This window comes from Fringilla coelebs (assembly GCF_963513975.1).
Source record: "Fringilla coelebs genome assembly, chromosome: 5".
Taxonomy (NCBI): Eukaryota; Metazoa; Chordata; class Aves; order Passeriformes; family Fringillidae; genus Fringilla; species Fringilla coelebs.
Genome location: NC_140033.1, coordinates 39429609 through 39457355, shown reverse-complemented (window position 1 = coordinate 39457355; position 27747 = coordinate 39429609). Strand labels below are relative to the sequence as shown.

The following is a 27747-nucleotide window of genomic DNA, read 5'->3' as shown; positions in this document are numbered from 1 at the left end:
GTATTACTTAAGCACTTGTTTCATGTTTACAGCAGACTGGAGTTAGAAGTAATTGGAAAGTGTACTGATATTGCAAGTGACAGACCAGAGGAAAAAGCTCGCACCAAAGATTATGTCCTGAGTTTCTTTCGTGCCTCAAGGAAGTGTCTGGCTTGAAAATGCACAAATGATTTATACAATAGTGATGGAATATAACATTTAAGCAAGGATTAAACTTGATTTCAGTTTCCCAAAGGAAATGCCCAGGAAAAAATCTATACCATGAGAACTCTACACAGTCTATCTAAAATACAGCATAGTTATTTTCTTGAGCACTAATGACAGCCCATTAAAAGAAATTTAGATAAACTCCCTTCCAGTGGTACATTTATATTCTCATGCTGCTTCAATGTGAAGCAGTTTATGTTTGCAAAAAAACAGAACTGGCAATATGATCCTTCTGTAGGTTTTGAATTTCTCCAGACCTTTGAATTGCACCATTGGTTTTTCATTCATATGCAGTAAGCCTAGTACAAGTTACATAGGTAGTGATAAAATCAGTTTGGCAACTCTCTTCTTTTCTGAGTAAATTGTAGATGCATTTTAATCAAAGTAAATAAAGCAAGCCCAAACTGAAAACAAACAAACAAACAAACAAAAAAAACCCCTAAAACTATTCCCAGAAAAAAACTTCAGGAAAGTTTATCATCCATCAGTTATTTTTGTCTGATCTTTCTTATATCTAATTATTCTTATTCTAATTATTAGAATTATTCTAATTATATCTAAATATTTATTTTTGATCTAGATAGCTCTATTCCCCAGATTACATGTTTTAGACACCAAACAATATCAAATTGCTAGCATGAACTGGCTTCTTATTTCACTACTCCCTGTCTTTTATTTTATGTAGGAAAAGGCATAATTATAGGGTGAGAGAGAAGTGTGAAGAGGTAGGTGATTTGAAATAAGATATTTAATAGTGAAACAGAAAGAAAAAAAAAAAAAGAAACATATTTTAGTACAACCAAGCAGAGAGAAAGCTAGTGAAGATACTTCTTGCAAGGCATCCTGTGATCTGCTAAACTTTCTCTCTCTCAAATATATCTTTTTCTATGTGAATAGATTATTCCTAAGACAAATAATGTATAAATTTTACTAGCATGACTTCTTAATTTTGATTCATATTCAGCTATTTCTTGGCTTTATTATTTTTGCAATTGAACAAGTTGCAGATTTTATTCAAATGGAAAAATAATCCATTTCAGATCTTCATTTTAAAAACTTCTCAGGATTAGTCTGCCTCTACCTAAATTTCTGTTTCCAAGTAGTATTAATATATTCCAAAAACTGGATAGTAAGAAATAATAAGAAATTTTAGTTAATTAGTCTCTTCAATTTTAAATACTAATTTGAAAAATATCTTTGAATAAATAGCCTTATTTAATTTTTTCTGTCATCTCCATGACCACATTCTCCTGGTGAGGATCATACCCAATTTTTAAATTTTGCCATGGTTTATGGATTCAGCTAATACTGCACTTGAGGAATAGATAGATCAGTTTTGAAGAATTGAATCAGTTAAGATATGGATGTCAGCTCAGATTTAAATGCAGAACATGTGCTGGGGGAAGGCTGGTTTTCTCTTATAAGTCCTTGATATCTTCTTGTCATGAGATCATTCTGTGCCTCCCCTTGAAGGGCATGATCCCTGCTAGGGAGAGGGGGAAGGGAAGCAAAAATGTGACAAGATTGTCAATGCAGAAGCATAACTGTTTTCACTTTGCAAAATTATCAAAGAAATAAAAATAGCTTGTATGCATTGCCAAAAAGTCTTAATGGGTTTCGAAAAAGAGAGAAGTAGCTGTAAAATGGTCTAATTTTTCTGGGGAATTATGTAAGTAATTGAGTATTGGTTTAAATATATTTTGCTCATGTTCATCAGATGAAAATCTGGCCCTGGTCTCTTTGACCCACTATTTTGATAGAAAAAAAAAATTAGAAAATTAATTAAATGTTATTAGCCTAAACTTACACTGGTCTAATTCTTCTTGCAGTCAATCAAAAGGAGTTCTGCATTTTTTATTTAGTTTCAGAAGGATTTTTTTTCTCAAAAATATCATTACCAAAGCTTTATTAGGAACTGTAATCTTTGAAATAGTTTTCTTCTTAAAATTTCATTGTCCAATTTGATAATGCATTTTAATTTGTTCCATAAACAATGACTTTGCTATTTCTCTTAGAGCAGATCAAGATAGATAGAGAACTAACCACTTAAACTCAATTGATTTTAAAATATTTGGTTAACATCAGTATTTATCTTCGAAATGAATCAATTTTGATGGAAAGCTATATTTAAGAAGATGCAGTTTTTCAATATGTATTTTTTGCCATCAGACCCAGTTAATCAATATGTGAATTACCTGCCCAGCTGTTTAAAAGAACAAGAGTTTGTCATAAATAACTTGGGCTGTAGCTGCAAAGCCTGTCATGAGTCTGGGCAGTCACCTGGTAATCTTTCTTCATTTTTCTTTTCTCATACATTTACATCTGTTTTAACTCAGAATGCAAATCCAAATGAAACTGGTAAAAGCAGGATGAAGGGTAAAATTAGGATTAAGAGGTCAGAATCTCTTTAGTATTTCTGAATTGAGATTTAAGATGTGGTCTCTGTGGCATAGTCTGTCAGTCTGGTCTCATGAGCTCCAAAAGTAGTGTAGCATTCCTGTTAATTTTCCTGTTCTGACATCCCTTTGAGGACAAGAGCAAGCAGTTACAATCGTAGAGTTGGAAGATCTCATTTAACTCCAACTCCAGGAACAGCTGTCCAGGTGACGTACACCTAGGGGTGGTTTCACCATTCAATAGATTTAGTTACTTCTGCAAAGAAAATATGCCTCATCTTGGGGCATAATTCCTTTTTACTAATTGTGGATGTGTGAACTCTATTTGTGTTTTTTTACCTAGTCCAAAACACTCCAAAGGTATCCCTGAAGGCATGTGATTCTCTCCTTTCCATGCCCTCGCCTTGAAATATTCTATTCCCACATGACAAAAATTGTGATATTTTTGTGGTTATTCATTTATTAGTATGCCTGAGGAACGGAAAAGGTTTATACAGAGTTCTGTGAAAAATTAAATTTTTATGAAGAACTGGCCTCTAGCAAACTGTGCTTTCATTCTTTACTCTAGAGATAAAACTAAGGATGAGATCTTGTTTATACTATCCCTGCCACAGCTCGTGTTACCATGCACTCTCCAGCTGTAAACAGAGCAGATGGAGTGTTCTGATTGTATAAATGAACTTATTTGGCCTGAACAGAAGCATTTGCCCAAGATCAGGACAAGGAAGGCAAGGTAAGGGTCAATGCTGTGGCAAAAACCTTGGGAATTCCTAGCACAGTGAGGAAGCCAGGGACTAGAAGGCCCTGCAGGACATCTTGAGTCTTAAATATGAACCAGATAATACAAAGCCATCTGCAGAGTAGTTTTTTTTTATTCTGCCACTCGTATGGACAGCACCTGCTGCAGTTTGGGAATTACAGACTGTTGCTTTTTGCATATTTTAGTTTTATTCCCATTGTTTTCAGTTACTGTTCATATCTCTGCCATTATTTTGTTTGCTTGCTTTCCTGCTTGCAGTTCAATGCACTTTTAAAAGCTGCTTCATTTTGCTAGAAAGACGACCTTACTGTTACTTGAAAGAAGGAGGAATGCATTTCCTGCGTTTATAGTCACAATGTTGTTTTGCCATAAAGATGAGCATGGCCCATGCTGCTGGTCCAAAACTCTGTAAAAGAGGTGGCAGGAATCAAAGCACACACACCACAGAATACAGACCCAGCAAACTCTAGATGTTACTGTAAGAAAATGCATCATGCAGCTCTCCACAGGGATTGCTATTTGTTTGTCAACCCAGGTGGCTGTGATGTCTGTCTTTTCCCATTCCAGCTGATCTACCAGGAAAATTGATTATGCATTATGTAGCTGAAGCCAATTATCTGTCATGTTGTCTCTGCCTTGTCCCTCTCAATTTACTGCTTCTTTTTTTATACTTAGTTTGTAACTTCCTTTGGAAAGAAAACATCTTTTTGTGCTTTCACACAGTAGGATGAAATAGGCCTTGAGTTAGAGTTTCCAGTTCAAATTTATAAAAAGTACTTAATACAAAATAATTTTTTTCTTTGCATGAAGTGTTATAGCATAAGAACTGAAGGGAAAGTTTTATTATTTTTGCTTGGATCAGCCAAAGACAGTGCTCAGTATATTTGACCTCAATGAGAAAGCATTTCCAAGTATTGTACTGCTGATGGCAAAACTTTCCAAAGCTCTGTAGGCATGGGATGAAATATTGTGGTTTATTAATATTTTAAACTACATGAAAGTATCAACTTTCTGTGTCAAGTTTTGATAGTTTAGTTCTTTTCCCTTCAAAAGAGTTTTACTAGCGGACTTCTAAGCCTGACTGACTTTTGAAAGAGACCTCTGAAATCATTACAGTGGGAAATTTTGGTTGCTGGAAGGGAATGCATAGGTTGAATTCAACTTAAGCCTGTTGCTCTCTTCAAAGCCACTTTTGCTATTTGCTCAGTATTTGTAATTGTTGGGTTGAGCCATAAATACAGCTCCCCCATGCTGGTCTGTCTGGTTCAGGAAAATGAGATTTTCTGTTATTTTAGGGAAGTCCATGTACATAACGAGGTGACCCTCAAGTGACACAGCCATTTATCTGCAATAAAGGCCACCCACTGGTCCCCTTGGTGCTGAGGTAAATTCCTATATGATAGCTGTGGCTGCTTCCAGAATTGTTTTTTAAGCTTCATGGGTTTATCATCCTTGTCTGTCTCCTCTGAGCTTCATTTCATGGTAGAGGTTCATTGATCAATCACACAGAATTGGCAATATTGCAAATTACAACAAATATTCTTGGAAGGACAAGACCAGCAATTTGTATGTGCATTTCTCCCTTTTTCCATAATAAGTCCAGTCAACCACATTCAGATAATAAAGGTGAATTTTCTAAAATTCACGGTTTTGGTCAAGTCCTCTGAAATACAGAAGTCCCAATAAGAAAATGTCATCAACAGATAAAAGAAAAATGATACTGCACCGAGTAAGGCTGAAGAAGGAATCAGTCATATGAATTATTCTGTCCATTACCTCATTAGTTCTCTGATAACCAAAACAAAGATTTGTTCTTAAATTTTCTATAAAGATATCCATGAAATACTCTTCACTTATTACAGAGGATGTCTTCAGAGAATAATTTAAAAGAAATTTAATTAACTTTAAATTTTTTTTTTAAATTAGGATGCGTTGTAGTTCCTATGAATAATGTCATTTGAAGATCTAGTGAATGGTGCATGCACTTATATTCACATATATTCATACAGTTTTTATCGCATACATAAGCTATGCAGTAACAGACAAAAGTTTTTAAATCTCCACATGATTTGTAGAAAAAACTAAAATCAAGTTGAATAGCACCCCAAGGCAAAAGAGAAAATAAAACTTTATGCAAAGCTCAACATGATCAGGGGGCAAGGATGTTTTCAGGTATTTTATTTATACAGTTATGGGCTCGCTTGTCTGTGTTTCTAAAGTGCAAAGATGGATAGCTTTTTTTATGCCCTCTGTTTTTGCAAAATTTCCTCATTCTGTTCTCATGTCTGACAAGGTGGGCGTTTTTGAGCTGAGTAAGTGTTTTGATATGATTGCAATGCTTTGGGGTTTGGTTTGTTTGGAGTTTGGGAGTGGAGGGAGTTGGGTTTTTTTCCATAAAGGTCTAAGGGGGTAATGAACACTTAAATGCTGTCACTGCATTTAAATTATTTTAGTCTTTTTTTTTTTTCTTTTTTCTTTTTTTTTTTTCCACTGAATGCAGCTGAAAGATAACTCCAAAATGTAAAGAATTTAAGTACCTAGAATACACTTCTTTCTTAGGGCATAAGACATATATATTTCCCTTTAAAAAAAATTTTCTCAAAACATTGATAATAAAATTTTAGATAATAAAGGCTGGAAATGGAAATTTTAGACAGGACACAGCTTTGCAGAATACTGAAAACCAATTGATTCAAAAAAGATGAGAAGGAAAAGAGGTGCTGCAAGGTGTTATCTCCAGTTCTGTAATGTGAACTGATTTTTTTGCATGCCAGTAGTGCTAAAATAGATGACTACCTACATAAATATTTTTAGGACTTTAAGTAATGTGATGGTTACATGCTAAATATAGCACAGGCAGCAAACATTTTGGCACACCAAGTCAGATTTCCAGTTCATCAAGCAGGTCGAGACACCACAGAGTGCTCTGCCCAAGTTTACTGGAGCATTCATTACCTTTCCAAACTGGTTTAGCACCCAGGGAGGGAATTTTTGTGCCAGATAACCCACAGACAGTTTACAGAGGAGCCGTGAGATAGCTGTGGTAAGAGAGAGCTGAAGCTGGGCTGAGTTGTGGGTGCATGGCTACAACTGAGACAGTGTTTTATGGGCAGTGTTTTATGGGTGTAGACATCAGATGGAAACAAGACACTCTGGAGTCTCCATAGACCACTTTGTTTCTTATTCCCAGGATTCTTTCATTTCTCCTTGTCACAGCCCTTGTCAAACTATATAAATTTACAAGTACTGAGCTAGGTGTCTGCCTGAAACAGATATAGCCCATATATTTTGGCTGTATGCTAAATACTTTCTAGACAATTATCTTTTTGTGATGACACAGATTTTAGGGCTTCAGACGGAGAGGATTATGGCTCTAAATCAAAGTTCGTGGAGTATAACATGATTGATGTAATTAGCTGTTTTCTTCACTAGACCTAAGTCCCAGTGGTTTTTCCATGAGTGGAAAAACACATGCATTCCCGAGAGAATGGAGAACTGGTGAAGTATCATTTTCTGCAGGATTTATGTGACTATTATAGTCTAAGTCTTGATTTTTATAAGATTTAAACATATCTGCTGGGAGTATTTAATAGTCTGTATGTGTGCATTTGTGATTGTGCGTGAATTTCACTAACATACTACATTAGAAAGAGAATTCTTTTTTTCTATCCCCTTCATATGACTCCATCATATTTTGTGGTGGTAGCTGTAACCCTAAACAGAGCTTTCCTGAGCAGAAGAGCTCAAAGTTGTCACCTATACTCTGTCCTGAACATTATCATGTGTGTTTATTTAATTTTCAGTAGACAAGATGTATTAAAAGGGGACAGATGTAACATTGAATTGGTGGTAATGTGGTGGGATAATGAACTTCAAACAGAAACAGGAGCTGTGCAGCACCTCACAGGCAGCTAAAGTTGTTTGAAATGTAACTTTTGTTTACAGCACTAGACCTGGATCAGCAAATATGATTTAGTTTTGAAAGTGATAGTCACACTTCAAACAAGCCCAACTGTTTCTGAAATTTGTGTGAAGATTAGGTAGCAAACTTTCCTCTGACACAGTCTTGTAGTAAATATTTTAAATAGAACTTTTAAAAATTAATAAATTTCTGTGTTTGTCAGTTTCTGATTTTTCATTTTTATGGAGAAACATGGATAGTGTTAGATGTCATCTAAATTATATGAAAAATGAACAAAACTTGTAGTTACATATTACGTAGTGTTTATGCAAGGTGATCATACACCTACTTGGGTAGGTCTGGCAAATCATGCAACAGACCTCACAGATGTGCATGCATTTGTCATCAGAATAGATAACTCACCACTTCTTAGAAGTCATGGACTACATCCCAGTTTTGGGGTACTGTTCTTCTGAAAGTCATGCTGTTCTCCTGCATTGCACAGGCACGTTGATGCCTGAAGGACTAAATAACAAGATGTGGGCAAAGATGCATGAATTGCCTGGGCTCTGAGCAGAATCTGCCTCTGGACCACCCGCCTGCCCAGTGGGCAGCTAAAGAACGTATTGCTGATGAGGCTGTATTTTGATGTAAATGTTCTATTTGTTGAACACAATCACTGGAGCCCTACAGAGCTCTTGATTAGCAGAATTCTTTCTCATGTGCTGAGCTACTGCTCTGTTCTGATCTGGTTATTAAGAGATAGCTCTGCTCAAATTAAAGTGCAAACAAGAGCATGTGCCAAAGTCAATAATACAGATTTTATTAAACAGTAAATGTGAGTGATAGAGATAGAAATAGGAGGGGGAGAAGGGGAGAGCAGAGAGAGAAAGTGAATTTGAAAACCTCAAAGTGTTTTATATCAACTACCCTGTAGTCTTAAAAAAAATAGATGCCAGTGTCAGAATGTTAACCTTTTAAGATGTTTTATTATTCCTTTATTTCCAACAAAGGCACAGAGGTTGATAAGATCTTTGTTGCTTATGCAATTAACACCATTCCTCAATTTGGTTTTCTTGGCATCTGTAACTACATTGTATATTTTTCCTCAGGACAAAGTCTATGTCAGTAATTACCAATTCACCATATTTCCTGATGAAGAACATCTGTGACTAATTATCTTGTTTCCACCACCGGACTTTTTAAATTTTATTGCAATAGTATAGAAAAAATGAAAGATTGCTGTGAAATTTTTCAGTATATGAAATAAGATTCAGTGCATATCCCAAGCAAAACTGGGATACATATGATGAGATACATATTTGCAATTTGTGAATATTAGCTAACTCTTAGCTAGAATAACTGAAAAGAGAGCAAATCAATATATGAAGGAAAAGTCACAAGTTTTCAGTTACCAAACAGAAACCAGATCAGTGAGATCCATGGCTTATCTCCAGCAAACACATCAAGAAACTACTATATGTAAAAGTAGTATATATATGTATACATATATACTATGTATATGTCTACAATATACATTGTAGTTATCTAAGTTAAAGGATTTGCAAATAAAGTGGAATTCACAGCTGTGAAACCATATATACCAAGTTCATTGTCATGGACTCAAAAATTGAAAATATCTTCCAAATGTCATTTATGCTGCCTTTGCCCATTGCAGCAAGACCCTCAGCCCCCACAGACATTTGCCTCAATTGTCAGTGAAAGTGTGTCACCACACTCTTCCTGCATGGCCAGCCTTGTGGTTGATTATTCTTACAGAGGGTTTTCCCAACACTGCACTGAACTGCTTGGGCAGCAGTTTAACCTTGTTGTGACTTGGGACACTTCTTGTCTTCCCTAAGAATCAAACCCCCATGTGGCTCCGGGTGAGCACTAGCACCTACAAGAATGGGATTATTATTACCAATTTAAATTTTTTATTTTCAGCATGTTTTTTTTTGGAGGGACAAGGGGAATGGCAAGATTATTGCTCCCAGGGTTACAATTATGACGTGATCCCTGATCAACAGTTTTATTTGGGAGTTTTATTTACTTCTCACAGTGAAGCTTTAGTTCTGCTGGGACAGGTCAGAGCAGAAGCAGCCATCTAAGAGTCCAGAAGTGGAAGCTTTCCCAATTGTCTTCACAGAAACCCTACCGAGGGGGAAAAAAAAAAGGGAATTCAGAGGTGCAGTTCCTTTCAACCCAAAAGATATAAATGGATATAAAAGGTATAAGTGACAGATCAATCACATCCTAAAAGTGTGTTTATTCATTTTTGCTGCTTTTGGGTGACCAGCTTGGATATAGAACATGTATTTGCATCCTCAAGGATCCATTAGCAACTATTCTTGCCAGGAAAAGATCAAATGTAGTTTATACAAAAAGATCATTTGGTGGATAAAGTCATTTAGTAGATTCTGTAAAAATCTTTCTCTGCAAAAAAAACCCCAAACCTCCAACTTTTTAACTTTTTTTTTGTTAGAATCTAGTATGATTAACACTCTGAAGTTTGGAAGTTAGTAAAAATAATAGAATTGAGCATGTTTGCACTTTCTTCATCCTCTTTTTCTGTAATTTTACACTTAGTAAATTAAGGAAAAAATTGGAAACTGGAAAACAGTAAACTTCTGGAAGAAAAATTAAATAAAATATTAAATTATTTAATGTTAATTATTTGGTATAGATTCTGGAAGGGTAAAAAGTATGATTTCACTGTGCAAGGAAGGTTGGGTTCTGAATCAGAGCAGGGGACTTGCTGACCTATTAATAACAACTGAATGTGTGATCATGGATAAAATTTACCCAGAGACAATGCTGAGAAAGCAGAGAATGAGACAAGTGTCAGGACAGTTACACAAAATGAGAGGGAAGAAAAGGTCATGCTGTATTTTGTCAAATTTGCCTGGAAGAAAACAAGTTGCTCTGGGGGGAAGCAAATTGAAGCTAGGAAAGTAAAGTTTGGAAAGTGAGTCAGGGATGCTAAAAAACAACTAGACTAGGAATCTGGAACTGGCACCAAAAGAGCTGCACATTCCTTATCCAACATCCTAATAGAAGACATAGTCTGTTTACTGGTAAGTCTGTGTTGCTTCTTATAGTCACCCTTCATATATCCTCTGTGTCAGGATTTATTTTAGGTTATTTCTTAGGGCCATGTACTGGCCTCAATCTGCCTTATAATGAGGGTTGCATGTGTGCATTGATGTGATGAAGTCATTGTACAGTCTGTAAAGCACTTCAATAATTTGCATATTGTACAGGCTTGTTCTTTTCATAACTTTGTGTTTATTTTAAATTTGGGGAAAAAAAAAAGGCAGGATGGTAAGCATAGCATCAGACTAGGCTGGCAGTGGAAGGTTGTAGTCTTGTATTTCAATGAGCAATTTATTGTGTGCTTATGCTACTGCTCTGTGACCATTTCACATCTTGAATAATTAAATATCTGGAAAAATAAATAACTGATCAATTGGAATAAAATCAATCCTACTTTCCATAAAATAATTTTGAATATTACTCACAGTGTGTCATTTTAGACCATATTTTGATCTTTTTGTTTCTTGATAGATGAAAAATTTTCCATCTGTGGAGGAGTAAATTGTCATCAGTATTTATGCAGTATAATATTTAATCAATAAAGGAATTTTGGTATAAATATCTTTTATGCTAAAAGACATCACTTGAAAATGATGATAGTCTGTAGCCTGCAACATAGCTGTATCTGGAAATCATCTATTTACTTTTAGAAAAAGTGATTATGAATATCTGTAAAGCAAAGGCATTAATTATTAAAGGGAAAAAAGTTGATTATTATATAGCTGACTCACTTCCATACTACAGTAATGAGATTTAAGCAAAAAATCCCTACAGTCACAACTAATGACACTTTGATCCCACTTCTGGAAAGAGTGCTGCCATAATGCTGCACATGAGTAGTACTTCCACAAAAACCAGCCCAGTGAGTATAGTAAAATGTTCTGGATACACATTGTAAGCCAGTCTGCAGTTTCATCCTACACTAGATATGAGATTATGAGCTTTTTTACAGTCACACACCTGAATTACACATTCAGCTTTTATTATGGTTACAGATGTTGTTATGAGTGATGTTTTATCCCATCCCTTTTCAGTACCAGTCTGACAGATGTTTAACTTGCTTATAGACCCTCTGTGCCTCTGTGTTCTCATCAGTAAGGAGCAAAGCACTAAAGACACAATTAGTGTTCTTTGAAAGTAGCAGGGTGTGTTACTTTCATTCACTGTGGTATGTGTTCCAAACCAAACCAATCTAGTTTACATGATCTGCAAGACAAGAGACCTTTAAATTTTCAGTCTGCCTTTTTAACAGGGAAACATTTAACATTGTTGTTCATAAATATGAGAGAATGGTATCATTGGATTTACTACATTTTAATAAAAATATTAAAAATAATTAAAAAGCTATATTTTTATAATTATTGATGTATCTGCTTTTTTGAGGGGTGGAGGGTCCTTTGAAGCCTCAAGCTTTTATCAGGCTTTAGCCTGATACTAAGGATTACAAATAAATAAAGTGAATTTTTGTCATCTACTCTCTTGTGCTTGAGACAGTTTCTTGAGCTTTTTTAAAGTAACATCTCTTATATCTGAAGTCTCACAGAACAAAGGAAATTCCAGATTAAAAAAAGAAAAAAATCTGTTGTTAATTCTATTATGCCTTTTTCGCCCCTTTTTCTTCCGTTTTATTGTTACTGCAAGTTTTAGCAGACCAATACCTGCTGGGTGGACATTATTCTTCAGAAAGCATAAATTGATCTGTATTATCTGTAATATGTGTTGTGTACTGCTCTCTAGATAATACAGAGCACCAAACCTAAATTATTTGAACAGAGGAAGTGGGAAAATATTAAAAAGCCAACAGATTGCATACTTTATTTAGAAGTTTTCCATTATAAATAATTTAACTTTGAAGAAGCCATCAATGCCAACTGGACACTTTTTAGCTGGTGTCATGTAAAATTTACAATTTTACATGACAAAATTCAAGCAAATTTGGGAAATAATGGAAAAGAGGTTTGTATTGGCTGTGTGGTACTGATTAGGGTGTTATACATGGCTCACTCTCTGTGGTTATATTGCCAAAACCATATGAATTATATTCATATTATTATTGTCTTAAATTCAAGTGAGAATTACCATGGCATATTTGTGCCCATATCTTCTGTCTCTAGTGTCAGATTTCTTCCTGAAGTAATCCTGTGTGGGAAAATCATTGCCAGAAACTGAGCCATTGCCATAATACTCATGTTGTTGTGGAGATTCTCTTTGACTTCAAAAATCTGGTGGAATTAATCTTTATTTGGTGTTCTAGCAAAAATTAGGCAGATTACATGATAAGTCCTGACAGAGATTTTTTCTTCCCATTGCCTTTGAATTTCCCATTATCTAGAATGGCTGTCACATCAACTACTGTGTAAACAGATGCATTTTAAAGCTTCTTTCTGGCTGAAATTTGAAATATAATTTTGAATACTGTGGTACTCTTGTGCTAAAAATCACGAAAGTAACATGATGCAGTTTGTGGATTTAGGCGACATTTCTCTAAAATTCAGGTTACATAGGTCACAAAGCTGCACCAAAATATTTATATCCATATCCATTCAAAAAGTTTGAATTATCTTTATCAGATCCATAAATTTTATCTAGCAAAATCCTCAGTTTTCTGTTACTATTTTGGGTTCTTCTCTAGAAGCAAGTTTTTTGGGCTTTTTGTGTGTAGTGAAAGGGTATTTGTGTTTTTCTGTTTGCTCAAAAAAGCATTTATATCTCTCTTACTCTGGGAACACCATCATCAAAGTCAATTACATCTTCACAGTAGCAGGCCATGCACAGAGAGACTTACTAGCTTGAGGTAGTTTCTTCTACCCAGAAGGAAATGGCAGAATAAGTAAATATTTGCAAGACTTAGTTCAGAATCTGATGTAGATTTAACTAAGGAAGGAATTCTTGATGGAAAACTATGTAACAGTTCTGCATTTGTCCAATTTATGTTCAGTGAATGTGTTGGAATTATTGATTCTTACACATGTTTACATGGGCTCTGAACCTCTGAAATGTTTTTCTTTCTTCCAAGAGCATTGCCTCTGTGTTTCTATGTGGGTAAATGGCTACACATTTCAAACCTTCAGTCACTGCCCACATTTCTGAAAAAAAAAAAAAAAATTAAACATGGGGTCTCAAGTCCCCAGTGTTACTGAATGTCATGATTTTCAGCCTAGCTGGAGATGTAACACCACAGAGCCACTCACTCAACCTCCCCTCTGTCATCCCTCCACCCTCATGGAATGGGGAGGAGAATTGAAGTAAAGTTCGTTTGTTGAACAAGAACAGTTTAGTAAGTGAAAATAAAATAAAATACAATAATAATGGTGAAAGAGAGTAGGAATAAGAATGTGAAAAAAACAAGCGATGCACAATGCAGGTGCTAATTACACACTGACCAATGCCAGGCTCCCCTTCCCAAACCCAGATCAGGCACCCTTTCATCAGCTCCCCACAGTTTACATTCCAGGCATGACATTCTGTGGTGTCTCTTTGGTCAGTTCAGGTCACCTGTCCTGGCTGTGCTCCTCCCCAGGTTTTTTGCTATACCTCTTCACTGGCAGAGAATGAGAAAAGGGAAAAAATATGGGTCCTTCACTTAGGATTAACACAATATAGCCAAAAATCAAAATATCAGCATGTTATCAACACCATTCTCATTCCAAATCCCAAACTCAGCACTGTAACAGCTACTGGGAAGAAATTAACTCTACCCTAGCTGAAAACAGGAGACTCAGTTCTCTCTCTTACATAACAGAAATCTTGTTGTTGTCAGAATAACCAAAAAGTGGTTGGAAAAGACTCTAAAGTAATTGAGTCCAGTTGTTAACCCAGCATTGTCAGGTCCACCACTAAATCATGTCCCTAAGTGCCACATTCACATGTTTTTTAAACACTTGCAGCAATGTGGATTCACCCAGTTCCCTGCTTAGCTTTTTTCCTAACATCCACTCTATACCTCCCCTGGGGCAGCTCTTCCTCTTCCTTTGTCAATTAATGGAACTCTCAGGCTGTGACACTTAAGCCCATTTCCCACATTTTAGATGTCTTGCAGATCCCTAAGCAGCCCAAACCAGTGCTGGTAAAGCCTTGATAGTTTGAAACACAATTAATGTCTCTGTAAGAACTACTGGAAGATCCACTGTCTGTGAAGAAGAATCACTCCTTATCTGTGTAAGTGAGGTCTGAGTCACAGTAACACTCAGTTCATGTTAAAGCCAAAGTAGTTCAACATGACACGGCCAACACACATCATATGGCAGCCAGTTTTTTGGAAGGGGTGATAAAAAAAAAATCCAGTGCCTAAAAAATATGAAAAACAAAGACTAAATTGGTTTTGCTTACATTTATTTATGGAGAAGTACAGAAAACATTCTACAGAAACATCATAGTGCAAGCTACTCTGACATTTTCAAGAGACTAATTCAGAGACTACAGTTTTGAAAGTTTTGGTTTTTTGTATGAAGAGATCAAAATTTTAGTCCTGAAATCAAACAGATTTCCATTTTTTTTTACCCAGGTCATATTATAATACAGTATTTCAGGGTACATGTCCAACCTAAAATTTATGTGCAAATGAACTCTCATTTTGAGCAGTAAGGTAACGATGAACATTTTAGACAACTGCATTTTAGACAATTTTAAAACACATGGGTTTAAATCATGGAATCATTCAGTGACCTGAATTGGAAGAGATCTTAAAGATCATTTAGTTCCACTCCCCCTTACCATGGGCAGGACATCTTTCACTAGACCAGGTTTCTGTAAGCCCCATCCAGCCTGGCCTTGAACACTATCAGGGATGGGGAAAATCTTTCATTCAACCTATTTTAGAATCAAGGAATATTTATTATGACTTCTCTGTAGCAAGAAGATAAATAGTGAATCATGTGCAGATTTTTTTTGTACTTTGCTCTGTTAATAGAGTCATCAAGGATGAAGTCTGTGTTCTGCCAAAATTGCTAAAATAAATCCTTGGTCATTTTAAAGTCATGGAGAAATTCCAAGAACATATCCAGTGAGAGAATATTAAGAAAAGAAGATATCTTTTTTCCTCCCCCCCTCCCCCAATAGGTTGGATGAAAACTTGGTGTATAAAAGGTTAAAACTCTGAGGGAATTGTGGTAGATAATGGTTTCCTGTGTTAAATGAATGACATCCAAATTTTTAGGAAAGCAAATTGGTTGACATAGCTTATGTTGAACATAAAATAGAAATTATAAACCCCTACCATTCTTTTTCCATGCAGATATTAGTTCACTCACTCATTCCTGAAATGAGCTGTGATTTAATGATGAAAAATGCAGAGGAGAAGATTTTAAGCTGAATCTCCTCAGTGTCTCCAAAACTGAATTTGATGTGCTTTTAATTTAGGATTTTTTTTAATTACTGTCACAAAATTTCAACTTTATTTCAGTATTTTGTGGGGATGATGAGAGACTGTGTTTTCATTTCAGCTCAGTTTGGAACTGGATCATATTCTGAACAGTTGAGCATCAGAGATACAAGTTCTCATAATTTCTGTGGCATACCCTCGACTTGGAGACTTGTTATGTATGTTTAGGTGTATTTGGTCATAAAAAATAAACCTTGCAAGCTTTTTCTAGAAAGAGCAAACAATGAAAGCAGGATTTCTTGAGCTGGCCCCTAGAGGCAGAAATGTAATGATAAGAGAGCTGTAGGATGCCTCCCCTGCCCAGTCCTGCTGCCAGCACATCTGGCAGTGCTGCCAACCTTCCTGTCCCGATGGCATCCCATTGTCTCAGGCACCCTCCAGTCTCTGCTCCAACTGTATTTCAGCTGCTTCTCCAGGGAAGTCCTTGAGTTTCGCTTATTGTGGCAGTGGTCCTTTTAGTGGCTACAAATTTCTGTTGATTTGGTTCTCAAGGCTTAATTCCATAGGCCAAGTGTTAAGAGAGAAAGACAAGCAGCAGTTAGGACGGGCTCTGAGATTGTGTTTATTCAGATGAGGAAAACAATGCTCATTCTCAGGTTATTGATCTTGAAAAAATTACAAACAGCTTGATGTCCTGGTATAGAATAAAACCAGTGCTATCAACTGAATAAGAGTTTTAATTCACTTCAGTTCTTAATTAGCTTTACTGCCATACAACTTCTATATGAGCTTTAAGAGTGCAGTTGTGCCTGTCAACTCCTATTAGTTACGCAACAGATATTACCTTCAGGGCTCCCAAAGTATGACTGACTGTCGTGGTCACTGACCATGCAAGATTTCTGCTGCAAACAGTAATTCCAGATGACAGTATTCTCTTGATCCCTGTATATATATATGAGGGAATTGCATGAGCAGAGGTCATTATCATCACATGTCATTCATTACATAACTGGGTGTTATGTTAAAACAAAAATATGCTTTGCCCTGCATGGAACCTGTGGGGGAAAAAATGTTTCCTGGAGGATTGGCTGTAGGGGTATCTTGGATAAATAGGTTATTTTTAAAATAAGTTTTACATATAGTTTTGGAAGTATTATTTGAAAGTTGTAAGGTGTTATCCTAGTTATTAATTTATGAAAACAGATGTGACAGAAATAAGAACTTGTAAAGCTCTGGGGAAAAATCCATTTACTTTGAGACTTTCCCTGTAAAAGGGTTCTGATATAAACACAAGGAATAAGGCCTCTTTCTGTCATCATTCAACTCAGAGAATTGCAAGCTCTTGATGAATGGGCAGTCTGTAGTACTTCAGATGAAGTTGGCCACTTGAGTTCCAGGCACATGAAGAGGTGACTGCTTGTTGTAAGTGCTTGCACTGCAGGTATGTCCAAAGCACAGAGAAATTTCAGAGAGCAGCAGCAGCAACTGAATAATTAATAGGCTTGAAAGGACAATGTTGGCCCCTCAAGTAACAAAGTCTAAAACAGTGGACACAGGTAGCCCAGCTAAAGTAAATGTTAAAAGAGGTTATGAATATAAACTGAAGGTATTTGGAGGCTGAAACAACATTACATTAGGTGTGGGACTCTCTGGGAGCAGAATTTTCAGTAATGATTTGCTTAAAAGCAAGGAAAACTTATGCTGATGACCAGACAGAATTACCCTAAGAATAAAACTCCATACTGCTCAGCAAACTAGTAGGAATTTCATTCCTTTGTTATTTGAGATTATATTGACCAAAGCATTAGAGATTGTACTGGCAGCAGGCTCACCTTGGCACAGCAAAGATGTGCAATTTGACAAACATGTCTTTTTTTACTCACAAAGAAAGCAGCAAATGCATGTTACCAGACTGGTTTGCCTTACTGTAGTTCAGAACTCAAACTGTAACTCACAGATGACATTTGTTATCCTTTCCACCACCTGTCGCCCATCCGGATGCCCAAGCATATGCCAAAAAGTCTCTTTTTATTCCAGCTGAAACAATACCAAGAAATGAGAAAACATAAACAGCAACAACATACTCTATAGATTACACTGAAAGTTTATTCTGTGAGACTCTGAAAGTAGTATGGACACTAATCCCTGTAAATTAGCAACAAAGGCTCCACCCTGTAGGGCTGTAGAGAAATACATGTGTATGTGTGGTTTTGTGCTTCGAAATTCTGATTCAATGTGAGTTGAGATCATTAGCTTTTTATTAACTATGATTTTTTGTTCAGTTTGTAACATTACTTATAACCTTAAGTACAGGATATTTTTTTTAAAAATCTGAACAGAATAACACTGCTGGACTAGTACTTTCTGAATCCTAGTTTAAGATCTACAGGCAGGAGTTTTAGTGATACTTTTGAAAAGCAAGGGAAAAGTGTTACAATATAATTGCAATTTTCAAAGCTAAGCTAAGGGTTTTAACATCAAAGTGTACTGTGTAATCTTAAATGTACCTGACCACTAGGATGTAAAAAGCAAATGCTGATTAGAAGGTAGGACACAAAACATCATTATGTGGTTCATGTAGTCAATAGCCAGTGTCTAAAACAAAATCCATTGGGGATATCATAACAACATTCTCTTTGTTATCATGCAATTTGCAGGGAGGTCTGTGTTTCTAGTTCCAGCTGCTGAAAAATTGAGGAAAAAAAAAGCACTCTTAGTTAAATGTTATCAGAATGTAACTTGAAATTTATTTGAATAATTTTTAACATATATTATCATATTCTGTAAACTATTTAAAAACTTGACTGTAACAGAATGGGACTGGGAATACCCACGAAAGTCCTGTTGAACACCTACTTATTTCAGATAAAGGCTGCTTTCTACAGCTTGAGGAGAAGCAGCAAACAAAGCTGTTTTGAGATCATTACTAGCTTTTGTCTTAAATAAGTAGATTTAGTCTCAGCTTTGTCCTACTGGCTGAGAAGATAAATCACCTGGACATGTTTTGGTTTTCTTGAACTGCTTTCTCTTGGAGTGCAGATTAACTGCTTACTTGTGAGCTGGTGGAGCTCTTATGAACTGACTGTTCTGGTAAAATTGAAATTAACCTAGTATTTAAAAATAGTTATATGTCTTTGTTAAACAGCAATGCTGTTCAAGACATTTTTTTTCTCAAAACATGATGACAAATCTTAAAGGCTTTTCATCCTTTACCTTACTGTATCTGTAAGATATGTAGCACCCTTTTGCTATAAAGGCTAAAATTAACCACTACAGCTTAGTATATCTTATGTCTGTCAAAATAAACACATATGGAGTGAAACCTTTTCCTTATTAAAATTAATGACAACTCTACAATTGCCCTTTGTATAGACAATAATGTAAGTGTAGTGTTGAAGAGTTACAGCAATTCAAGACATTTTAATAGAAGTTTTGACAAGTAAAAGATGTTTTTCAGAATACCTATTAGTCGCATGCACAAAAATTAACACCAGGAGCAGCCTAAAATTCAGTTTCATTTTATGCTGTGAATTCATAAGAAATTCATTCCAACTAAAAAATACTATTCTTACTCTTCACAGCCTTTCACTATAATGGCTGAATACATTTTAATGGTTAACTTCAATATCAAGAGTATTTTTTTTTCACAGCTCATATATTACTCATGTTAGTCTGATATTTGGTAGATTTTGTTAGTGAATACCTTAACTTTCTTCTCATATGCCATATTGCAAAGGCTGCCCTACGGAGTGGCAGGAATGCTCCTGAGTGGGTATGTTGAGTTGAACCTCCTCATGTGTGAAATGTGGTGTCTCTGTTGGTCTGAAATTGGCCAGTTCTGTTCTTCTTCTGGTGGGATAGCTTCTGATAGCTTAGGTATGGGAGACATTGCAATAATTTTGAATCTTCTTTTTTTTCTAAACTTAAATCAGTAGTTACCTTTTATTAGCTATGTCTAGACTTGAAATGATTTTAGTAGATGCTGAAGCTTACATATGCTGGTTTAGTTTGTGTTGATGGTTTCTAAATATTATTTAAGTCCTCAAACTCTAGAATGCACATGGATTTGATTATCCTAGTGCTTACATCCTGAGTAACTTCCTATATTATTTTATTCTACAGGAATTTGCTGCACTGACTAAAGAATTAAATGCATGCAGGGAACAGCTGCTTGAAAAAGAGGAAGAGATTTCAGAATTAAAAGCTGAAAGAAACAACACAAGAGTAAGTACACAGCAGACCTTTTCTGGGTATCACCTGTGTTTAAACTTACATATAAACCTAGAACTTAATTTGTGTGAATAAGAAGACAAAAATCCAGCATTTTCATGAGTGAAGGAGATTCTAAGTAGCAGGACATATCCACCATGCTACAGTCCTGAAGGAAATTAGTGTATTAGCCACATATATTGCAAACAGTTACAATTACAGGAGATTTAGCATGTAACATGGTAAGGTCATTCTGTTTAAATGGTTTTTACAGCAGGGGACTCATGCAGCCTTCCAAGACTGACTAGCCTGCACATGTCTTTGTCTGTTATCAAGGCAAAAGGCAAGGTTACAACAGACAACCAGTTTTGCCTTGTGCCTTGGATTTGATCTGAATAAGGATGAGATGAAGGCTGCCATAAATACCACAGGCAGTCTGTTGTTTAGTCTACATGCAGCCTTGTGACCCTTGAAGTAAAAGTCATTTGCCATACAACTGAGGGGGGACAAGATTCAATCCTGATATGTATCATGTTCTGCTTCAATCAGAAATGCTCTTCAAATGTATGATACAGTGCCTTCTGAAAATTTTCAAATGATGGAAAGAATTGTATTCAGAATAAAATAATTTGCGTGTAAAATTGTCTGGGTGAAGGCAGACTTGATCTAGAGGGTAGCAGAGGAGACTTTATGGTGTTTGTGGAAAGATGTGAGAAAAGAGATGGAGTAGTCCCAGATCAGGTGGGAGTCAGGCTGGTAGTGAACATAGAAAATAGATCTCAGAGGTTGAGCACCAAGGATGACTTCTCATGTCCATATTTTGTTCTGTGATCTGTGTAACTTTTCCCGTTTTCCTTGTCTTAATAAACTAATAGCACTTTGGGTGCTCAGCTAACATCTCTTTGTCATTTTGAAGAGAATCTAACAATATATATGCCAAAAGACCTGAGAGAGGGCCCTTCTCCCTGCTTTTTTCTTCCCATCTATAGCATCATAGAGTGCCATAGAGTTCAGAAATTCAAGGGAGGACAGGTGAAATGGATGCCTACAAAGAAGCAAAGTTGACCCATCTACCTCTGTGCTTTCCTGGATGTTCAGGAGATGATCACATTTAGCACAAAGTTCTTAGAGGTGATGGTTTGGAAAATCTTATGGGAGGTAAAGGTGAGACCTACTTTTTCTCCCACTAATTAATTAATTAAATATTAATTAATTTTGAGAAATGTGTAGGAATTGCACTGCATTTTCCAGATTTAGAAAATCATGTCAGCTGAAGAAAAGTCTGAAGACTTTCTGTAGCTGCTTAAATTATCAGTAACTCCTATATGTGTATTATTTTTGTATTTAATAAAAAAATATTTATCCATTTCACTCCAAAGTCCACTGAACACCAGCTTTACTGTGTTAAAACTGCAGTGCAGCCATGCCTATGTGGGTCTGATATAAGCAGTGCAGACTAGCAAAAATTCCAAGACAGCCTAGTAGCCTAAGATAGTCTTGTCAAAGAACTGTAAGAGAAAAGGAGAGAAAAGAAAGATGACTCAACTGCAAGTCATCCCCTAAGTCAGAATGATCTCTGTCATAGGCAGTTTTTTTGCAGAGCAAGAAGCTTAAAGATCATCCGTTCCTATGTTTCTTGTGCTACATAAAAGAAAAATCGGTAAGAGGTTTTCCAGGAGAACTAATATCAACAAATGGGAGCTTCAGTGTTACAATCCTTGCAAGTCCCTGCAGTTAAAATTAGTAAATGCTAACAGTGTGTTTTCAAAATGAAGATGAAGCTAGAGATCAAAATGTTTAGGCTATGAAAATATATAGGGAATGCAGGAGATGTTACAGCAAACAAGGGGAAGACAGAGTCCAAATATTAATGGGGAAGGAGATAGAAAAAATGCAGACACATGCCTTACCCTGACCTCTAGCATTTTCATTAATAAGTTATTACCCTGTCATGTCATATTTATGTTCTTGCCAGGCATTAAGCTGCCATATACTACAACATACCCCACAGCTAGCTGTAATACTCATTCTGTCTTCTATAGGGACACTCCTTTGATAGGGAAAGATGAGTATCTTAGATGCAAAGCTGTTTTCAACATGTCTCAGTGATGTCCTAATGATGAGATTTCCAGCAGCAGTCATTGGGAAGGCATTGCCTATAAAGAGGCAAACTGAAATTTGTGTCATTATTAGTGAAAAACAGCATTAATATTTTGCAAGGAAAAAAATGGCTCCAAAATTTTCTTGTAAATTTAGCAAGAATTCTAGTAAAATAGTAATATTTGGAGGACCACTGATACAGTTTCACAGTAAGAAAATTAAATGTCTTATCTCATGTATAGATAATACATCTTTTAGTGAGGCTCACCTGACCCCTCAGGACACACTCATGCATAACCACACATAGTGGAACTACTCATGACAAGCACTTTGTCCAAGTAGTACCTCCTGCTGCTTTTATATGAAGATGTTCAGTTCCAAATTGCAGCTTCTGGATTTTTTAATCCAACCTTTTATCTCCTTGGGATAACTACAAAAAATGATATTGTTTGATTTGTTCTACTTCAAACTGACTATCAGCAGAAAGGAGTGAAAGTTGCAATTCTGTCAGGTCCTGAGTGCACACCAGCCTTCCAGGTCCCCTTTACGTTTTCAGTTTTGCCTAACTGGCAGTATTTTATTTACTCTAGACCCCCACCTATGTGTTTCTTTATTTCCTGGCAACAGCTTCACACAGTTTTTGCTCATCACATAAACAAACAAAACACAAAATTGATTTCACATCCTGATTTCCCACTCTATAGTAGTGGGAATGCACTTTTCCATGCTGTAGTAGTAGACCTTGATGGTAACGTGTATTAGAGACCGTGATGGAATTACATTCTTTGGGACCCATACACTTCATATCTCAGCCAAAATACCAGAAATTAAACCTTAACCCAATATTTAATCAAGTTGCTACTCAGTCCTTCTAGCAGCATTCTTGGGCATTTGCTGTTGAATGTGTATTTTTGCTGCCTATGATAATTAACTTTTTGTGACATATTACAGTAGAAATATTTTCATGTTAGGAACGAAGCTGGCAGCTTAATTTATCAATACACGAGGCAAAGCAGAGAGTGCGGGAGCGCTGATTGCGTGGCGTTGCTGACGGGAACGAGACAGGTTCTCTCTGGAAGACCATTCTATGGGACTTTGAAAACAAGTACAAAAGTACCTTAAGAGAAATTCTTACACTTATTTCACTGGATATGCTCTAGAAAAAATGATCACCTATGGCATGTAGAAAGATAGCATCTTTTCTGAAGCGGGAAGATAAGTCATGTGATCTAGCATGTTATTTAATGGAAATTATAAAATAACACTACTTTGGCTGTTTAAATTAAAAACTTTTTTTTCTCAGTCTGTATTCTTTAAAAGTAGAAAAAAATGCAGAGGATTACCTTATTAGATCAGAGTACTGTTGTGAGAAAATGTGGGGGTTGGTTTGGAAGCTGAAAAAAATATGATATGCTACTGCTATTGATTAATCTGATTATGGATTTTTCCCTACAACAGCAAAATTGTTCCAGACACACACATGTGCTTTTTACCTAAAGCGTAAATTTTTTGCTCAAACTGGTCTGAAATGTTTTCGTTCGAACAGTTTAGAAACAAAAAGAATTATACCTGTGTACATAAATGAAGCAGCAGTAACAGACAGTGTCATTAACTCTCTTTTGATTCATGTCGTAGGAGATGAAATACTTATTGAAGTGAACAAGGCTGAGTTGTATCTAATTTTATTCATATTTTATTGTCTCCATTCCTTATTGAATGGTTTATGAAACATCTTCAATTATGCACTGCAGTCTCATTATGGCTGTAGATCAGGACTTAGCCCTATATTTTATTATTCAAATTCCTTTCTACTGTATTGAGAAACTCTAAGATTATATTTTAAAGTGTGGTTTTACCGATTTTAGCTCACTTTTTCATAGGTCCTTTTAAAAAAATCCGTTCTATAGGTGCTGAAAATTAATCAGGTACTCTATTTCTTTTTTAAACATGAGGAGTTTTTACAGTCTAAAACCACTGTACACATGAAAATAAGTATGTTTGTCTCCTAAAGTGATAACTGTGTTCTTAGGTAAAATGTGTAACACAATAGTTATTTTATTTCTATTCATTATTCTTATAAAACCCCTTTTCTGCCTATTTGTATCATTATCCAGTCGTTACATTTTCTTTCACACCTCGATTCCATTAATGTTTTGGGTTCCTTGCATTTTGGTTTCTGTACAGAAGGACAGACATGGGACACACTTTATTTTTTCACAGAAAAATTTTCATTGTTAATTTACCAGTGAAGCTGTTGGAGGTCACACCACCTGACCACAGCTGAAAAGTGGTTTCCATCACTGTGGAATAATGCTGAAGAAAATAATTGATTTTATGACTGATTTTAGAGATAGTCTTCATCCCTATGCCTGTTTATTTTACTTGTCACCTCTGCTCACACCAGAGATGGAGATTCACTGAACAATGGGAATTCTAAATAGAGACTGAAAGAAAATTCAGTTTTTCCTGTGTTGGTGAGAAATTCTGAGCTGAATCTCAATAGAGAATTGTCTTCTTAAAGGGTTACCTCATTCCTCTGAGGAATACCTTAAGCTAAGTCTGTCTCATTTCAGTAAAAGTCTTTTCTTTTATGTTTTCTTCAGTGTATTTAATTATTCATTACTCTCCTTTTCTCACCATTATCATCTGCTGGTTCTTTAATGTCTCGATTTATTATCCTGCTGGGAACTTTTTCTACAAACAAGTGTTTTGAAAAGAATGAAAGTTAAGATAAAATATTTTATATTGATTGAAATCCAGGTTCTGTAATAGCAAACTCTACTGAGTCACACTAATTTCAACTTATTGAGACATCATTCCTTAAAATGAGTGTTTTAACTTCTTTCATTTTGTACAGGTAAATCAGTGTCCATGTAGTCCTGATGGTATGGTGTAGTAGGGCAGAGTAGGTGATAGTCTATACCAATGTGGTTTATACCATTAAATCTACCCATGCATTTCTGTTTCACAGAAATCAATCACTTCCATGATTGCTTTATAAGTGATTAGAAAAATACATAAAGCTAGGTATATTCTAAAAAATTTCTCCTTTCATGTTCATTTAGTTTTAATAAACTCTTTAAAGATGCTACATTCATTAAACAAATATGCACTACAGCACTTTTCAGTCTTTAAATTATTATTTTTATATATTTTTTATTATTATAAAAAGTCCAGAGTTCCAGAAACGATCCTATTTACATAAGATACGCTTATCATCACGGCATCTTGAGCATCCTAAAATTTGCCCAGCATACAACTCACTTGTCAGATTATTTCATAATTCATTGTCAAGCTTATGCTTTCCAGTAGGAAAAGCATGGCAATGATGCGTGGGTGATTCTGTCCTACCTGCTGCTGTTGATCTTCATCTTCTTTTCTCTGCAAGCTGCCTGTCCCTCTGAGTGCTTGACAACTGTAACAGTTTGACAGCGAGAGGGAGCAGAAAATGCTCAGCAGCCCATGATCACTATTAATGCCAGAGTTTAGTTGCAACTTACTGAAATCCCTAAAGCTGTTTCTAATAATTCTTTTGTAGTTTAAATGAATTACCATTATTGTTAAAATGCTATTCTAATGTGAAATCTTGTGATGTTCTCACAAGTATTTGGAATATTAATTATTGAACTATGTATGTGGAGGAAAGTCCTCAGCATGCCCACAAGTTATTGTGATTTCCTTCAGATGTCAAACATTGGTTGGACACACCATCATCTTCAATGTCAATCTTTTATGTTTATATTCCCTCCTCCCATCATTGTAGCCCTGAGACACTTCATAATTCTGTCAGCGTTGTTGACATTTCCACAGGGAAGCAGAGAAGATCTATTTTAATATAATTACCCCTTTTTTAATATAACTGTAATTGGGTAAAAGTTGAATAAAACAGAAGCTATTGTTACATGTCCAAACTAGGGCAACAAAACTGGCGAAGGACCTGAAGCCCAAGTCCTACAAGGAGCAGCTGAGAGAGCTGGGGGTGTTTAGCCTGGAGAAAAGGAGGCTCAAGGGAGACCTTATCACTCTCTACAGCTGTAGGTCAGGTGGGGGTCAGGCCCTTCTCCCTTGTCAGGTAACAAGTGATAGTACAAAAGAAAATGGCCTCAAGTTGCATCAGGGGAAGTTTAGGTTAGGTGTTAGGTAAAATTTCTTCACCAAGAAGATTATCTTGGTGATTGGATCCAGCATTGGAACAGGCTGCCCTGCTGCTCCAGGGAAATGGTAGGGTTGCCATCCCTGGAGGTATTTAGAAGATGTGTAGATGTGGCACTTGGGTACTTTGTTCAATGGAGGACTTAGTAGTGCTGGGTTAATGTTTGGACTTGTTGATCTTAGTTTTTTCCAGCCTAAACAATTCTATTATTCTGTGAATCTAGCTTTTCATCAGAGCAGGAGGCAAGGATTTGCTATCAGGTTCTCAGTCACAGTCAGATGTCCTACCCCCTTAAGTTTTTATCCCTTTCAGCAGAACTGGGAGTGATGTTTCACTAAGAGACCTGGTTAATAGTATCCCCTGCTCAGCTGGTATTGCACTTAACAGTGCTCACAGAATTTGTGAAGAAATTAAAATTATTTTTGTTGAAAAGCAAAAATAAGAAATTTTTACAAATGAGATACCTATGTTAGCATGCCTTCTTGAGCATTCCTAGAGCTGATGGTAAGGAAAATTCCAGTGTTCAGAGGTAGTTTCCAGAAGAATGAGTGACTGCAAAAGCTTGAGTAAATAGAAACAGAAAGAAAAGGTATGAAATGTTCAGAAGCACTGTTTTAGTTCTCCATGGGTCTTTTGACATGGCTGTGACAATCTGTATACAGCAAAACAGGGAGTACAGCATTTTGCGCTTGATTTATGTAACAACTATGAAATGTATGCAGACATTGGAATATGTCTTTTCTAGTCAGAAATGGTACTTCTCAGCTAAAAACAAGCTTATCTTTTGTGTATGTTGAATGGGTGATTGTCACTGGTTTAGTATTATGTGTTATGCATGTTTCTAACATGGCAATAAGGTTACCTAAATATGTTATCAGTAGCTCTGCAAAAGGCTAGAGTGCTGTACTGTCCATCTCAATAGCAAACTCCTCCACAATTACCCCATTAGAAATTCTGAGTTCCCACCACTCTGCTCAATTCTTATACTAGAAAACCTTGTTCAGCTTGTTTTGTCTCTTCATCACTCTTTAATCTCCATTCTGCCTTTGCTTAGCAAGTTTCTTGTCTTCTGTCCATGCTGACTTCACATTCCCTGTTGGGATTGTCAGTGTGAACCAGTTCAAAATGAGCTTCTGAATGTATGTTAGGAGGTTTTTTGTGTGTTCCTTAATAATCTCTCTGCTATAGATTATGTCTAATTCCTTCTGCCATTAATATTTTTACATGTCAAATTTCCATGTCACCATCGCTTTTCTTCTCTCCTAAACCAGATTTTCCCATTTTCCTTTCCAACTAAGCCTTGCATACAGGCTCTCAGACATCCCTGATCATCACAGCTTTTACAGGGAGAGAAGTCATTTAGGGTGGTAGGACATGAATGATAAATTTTCTCAGAGTTAGGCTGAAAAAAAGATTGCCAAGATTTTGTTACTCTGGTCTGGTTTAATGGGTGTCAGTTTGAGCATTAGACAACTACAGACCTATGGAAGGAATGGCCACACTAAAAACTCAACTGTGGATCAATGTCTTCTCTTTCTTCCCAATTTCTTCAGAAATCTGTAGCCTTTTGGCTGGATTTAGACTCATCCAGACGTAGCTATGATG

The 27747-nt window shown here is 36.1% G+C and overlaps 1 protein-coding gene across 5 annotated transcripts in view; it reads left to right on the top strand.

The window, feature by feature from the left end:
- PPFIA2 (PTPRF interacting protein alpha 2) overlaps window positions 1-27747 on the top strand; it is a gene marked incomplete at both ends in the record, with an annotated part of 273973 nt that overhangs the window by 144470 nt on the left and 101756 nt on the right. For all 5 annotated transcript variants that reach the window (XM_084206211.1, XM_084206210.1, XM_084206213.1 and 2 more), the window contains one exon: window positions 19803-19904. In XM_084206211.1, coding sequence (XP_084062337.1) covers window positions 19803-19904 — 102 coding nt within the window. The remainder of the gene's footprint in view (window positions 1-19802; window positions 19905-27747) is intronic.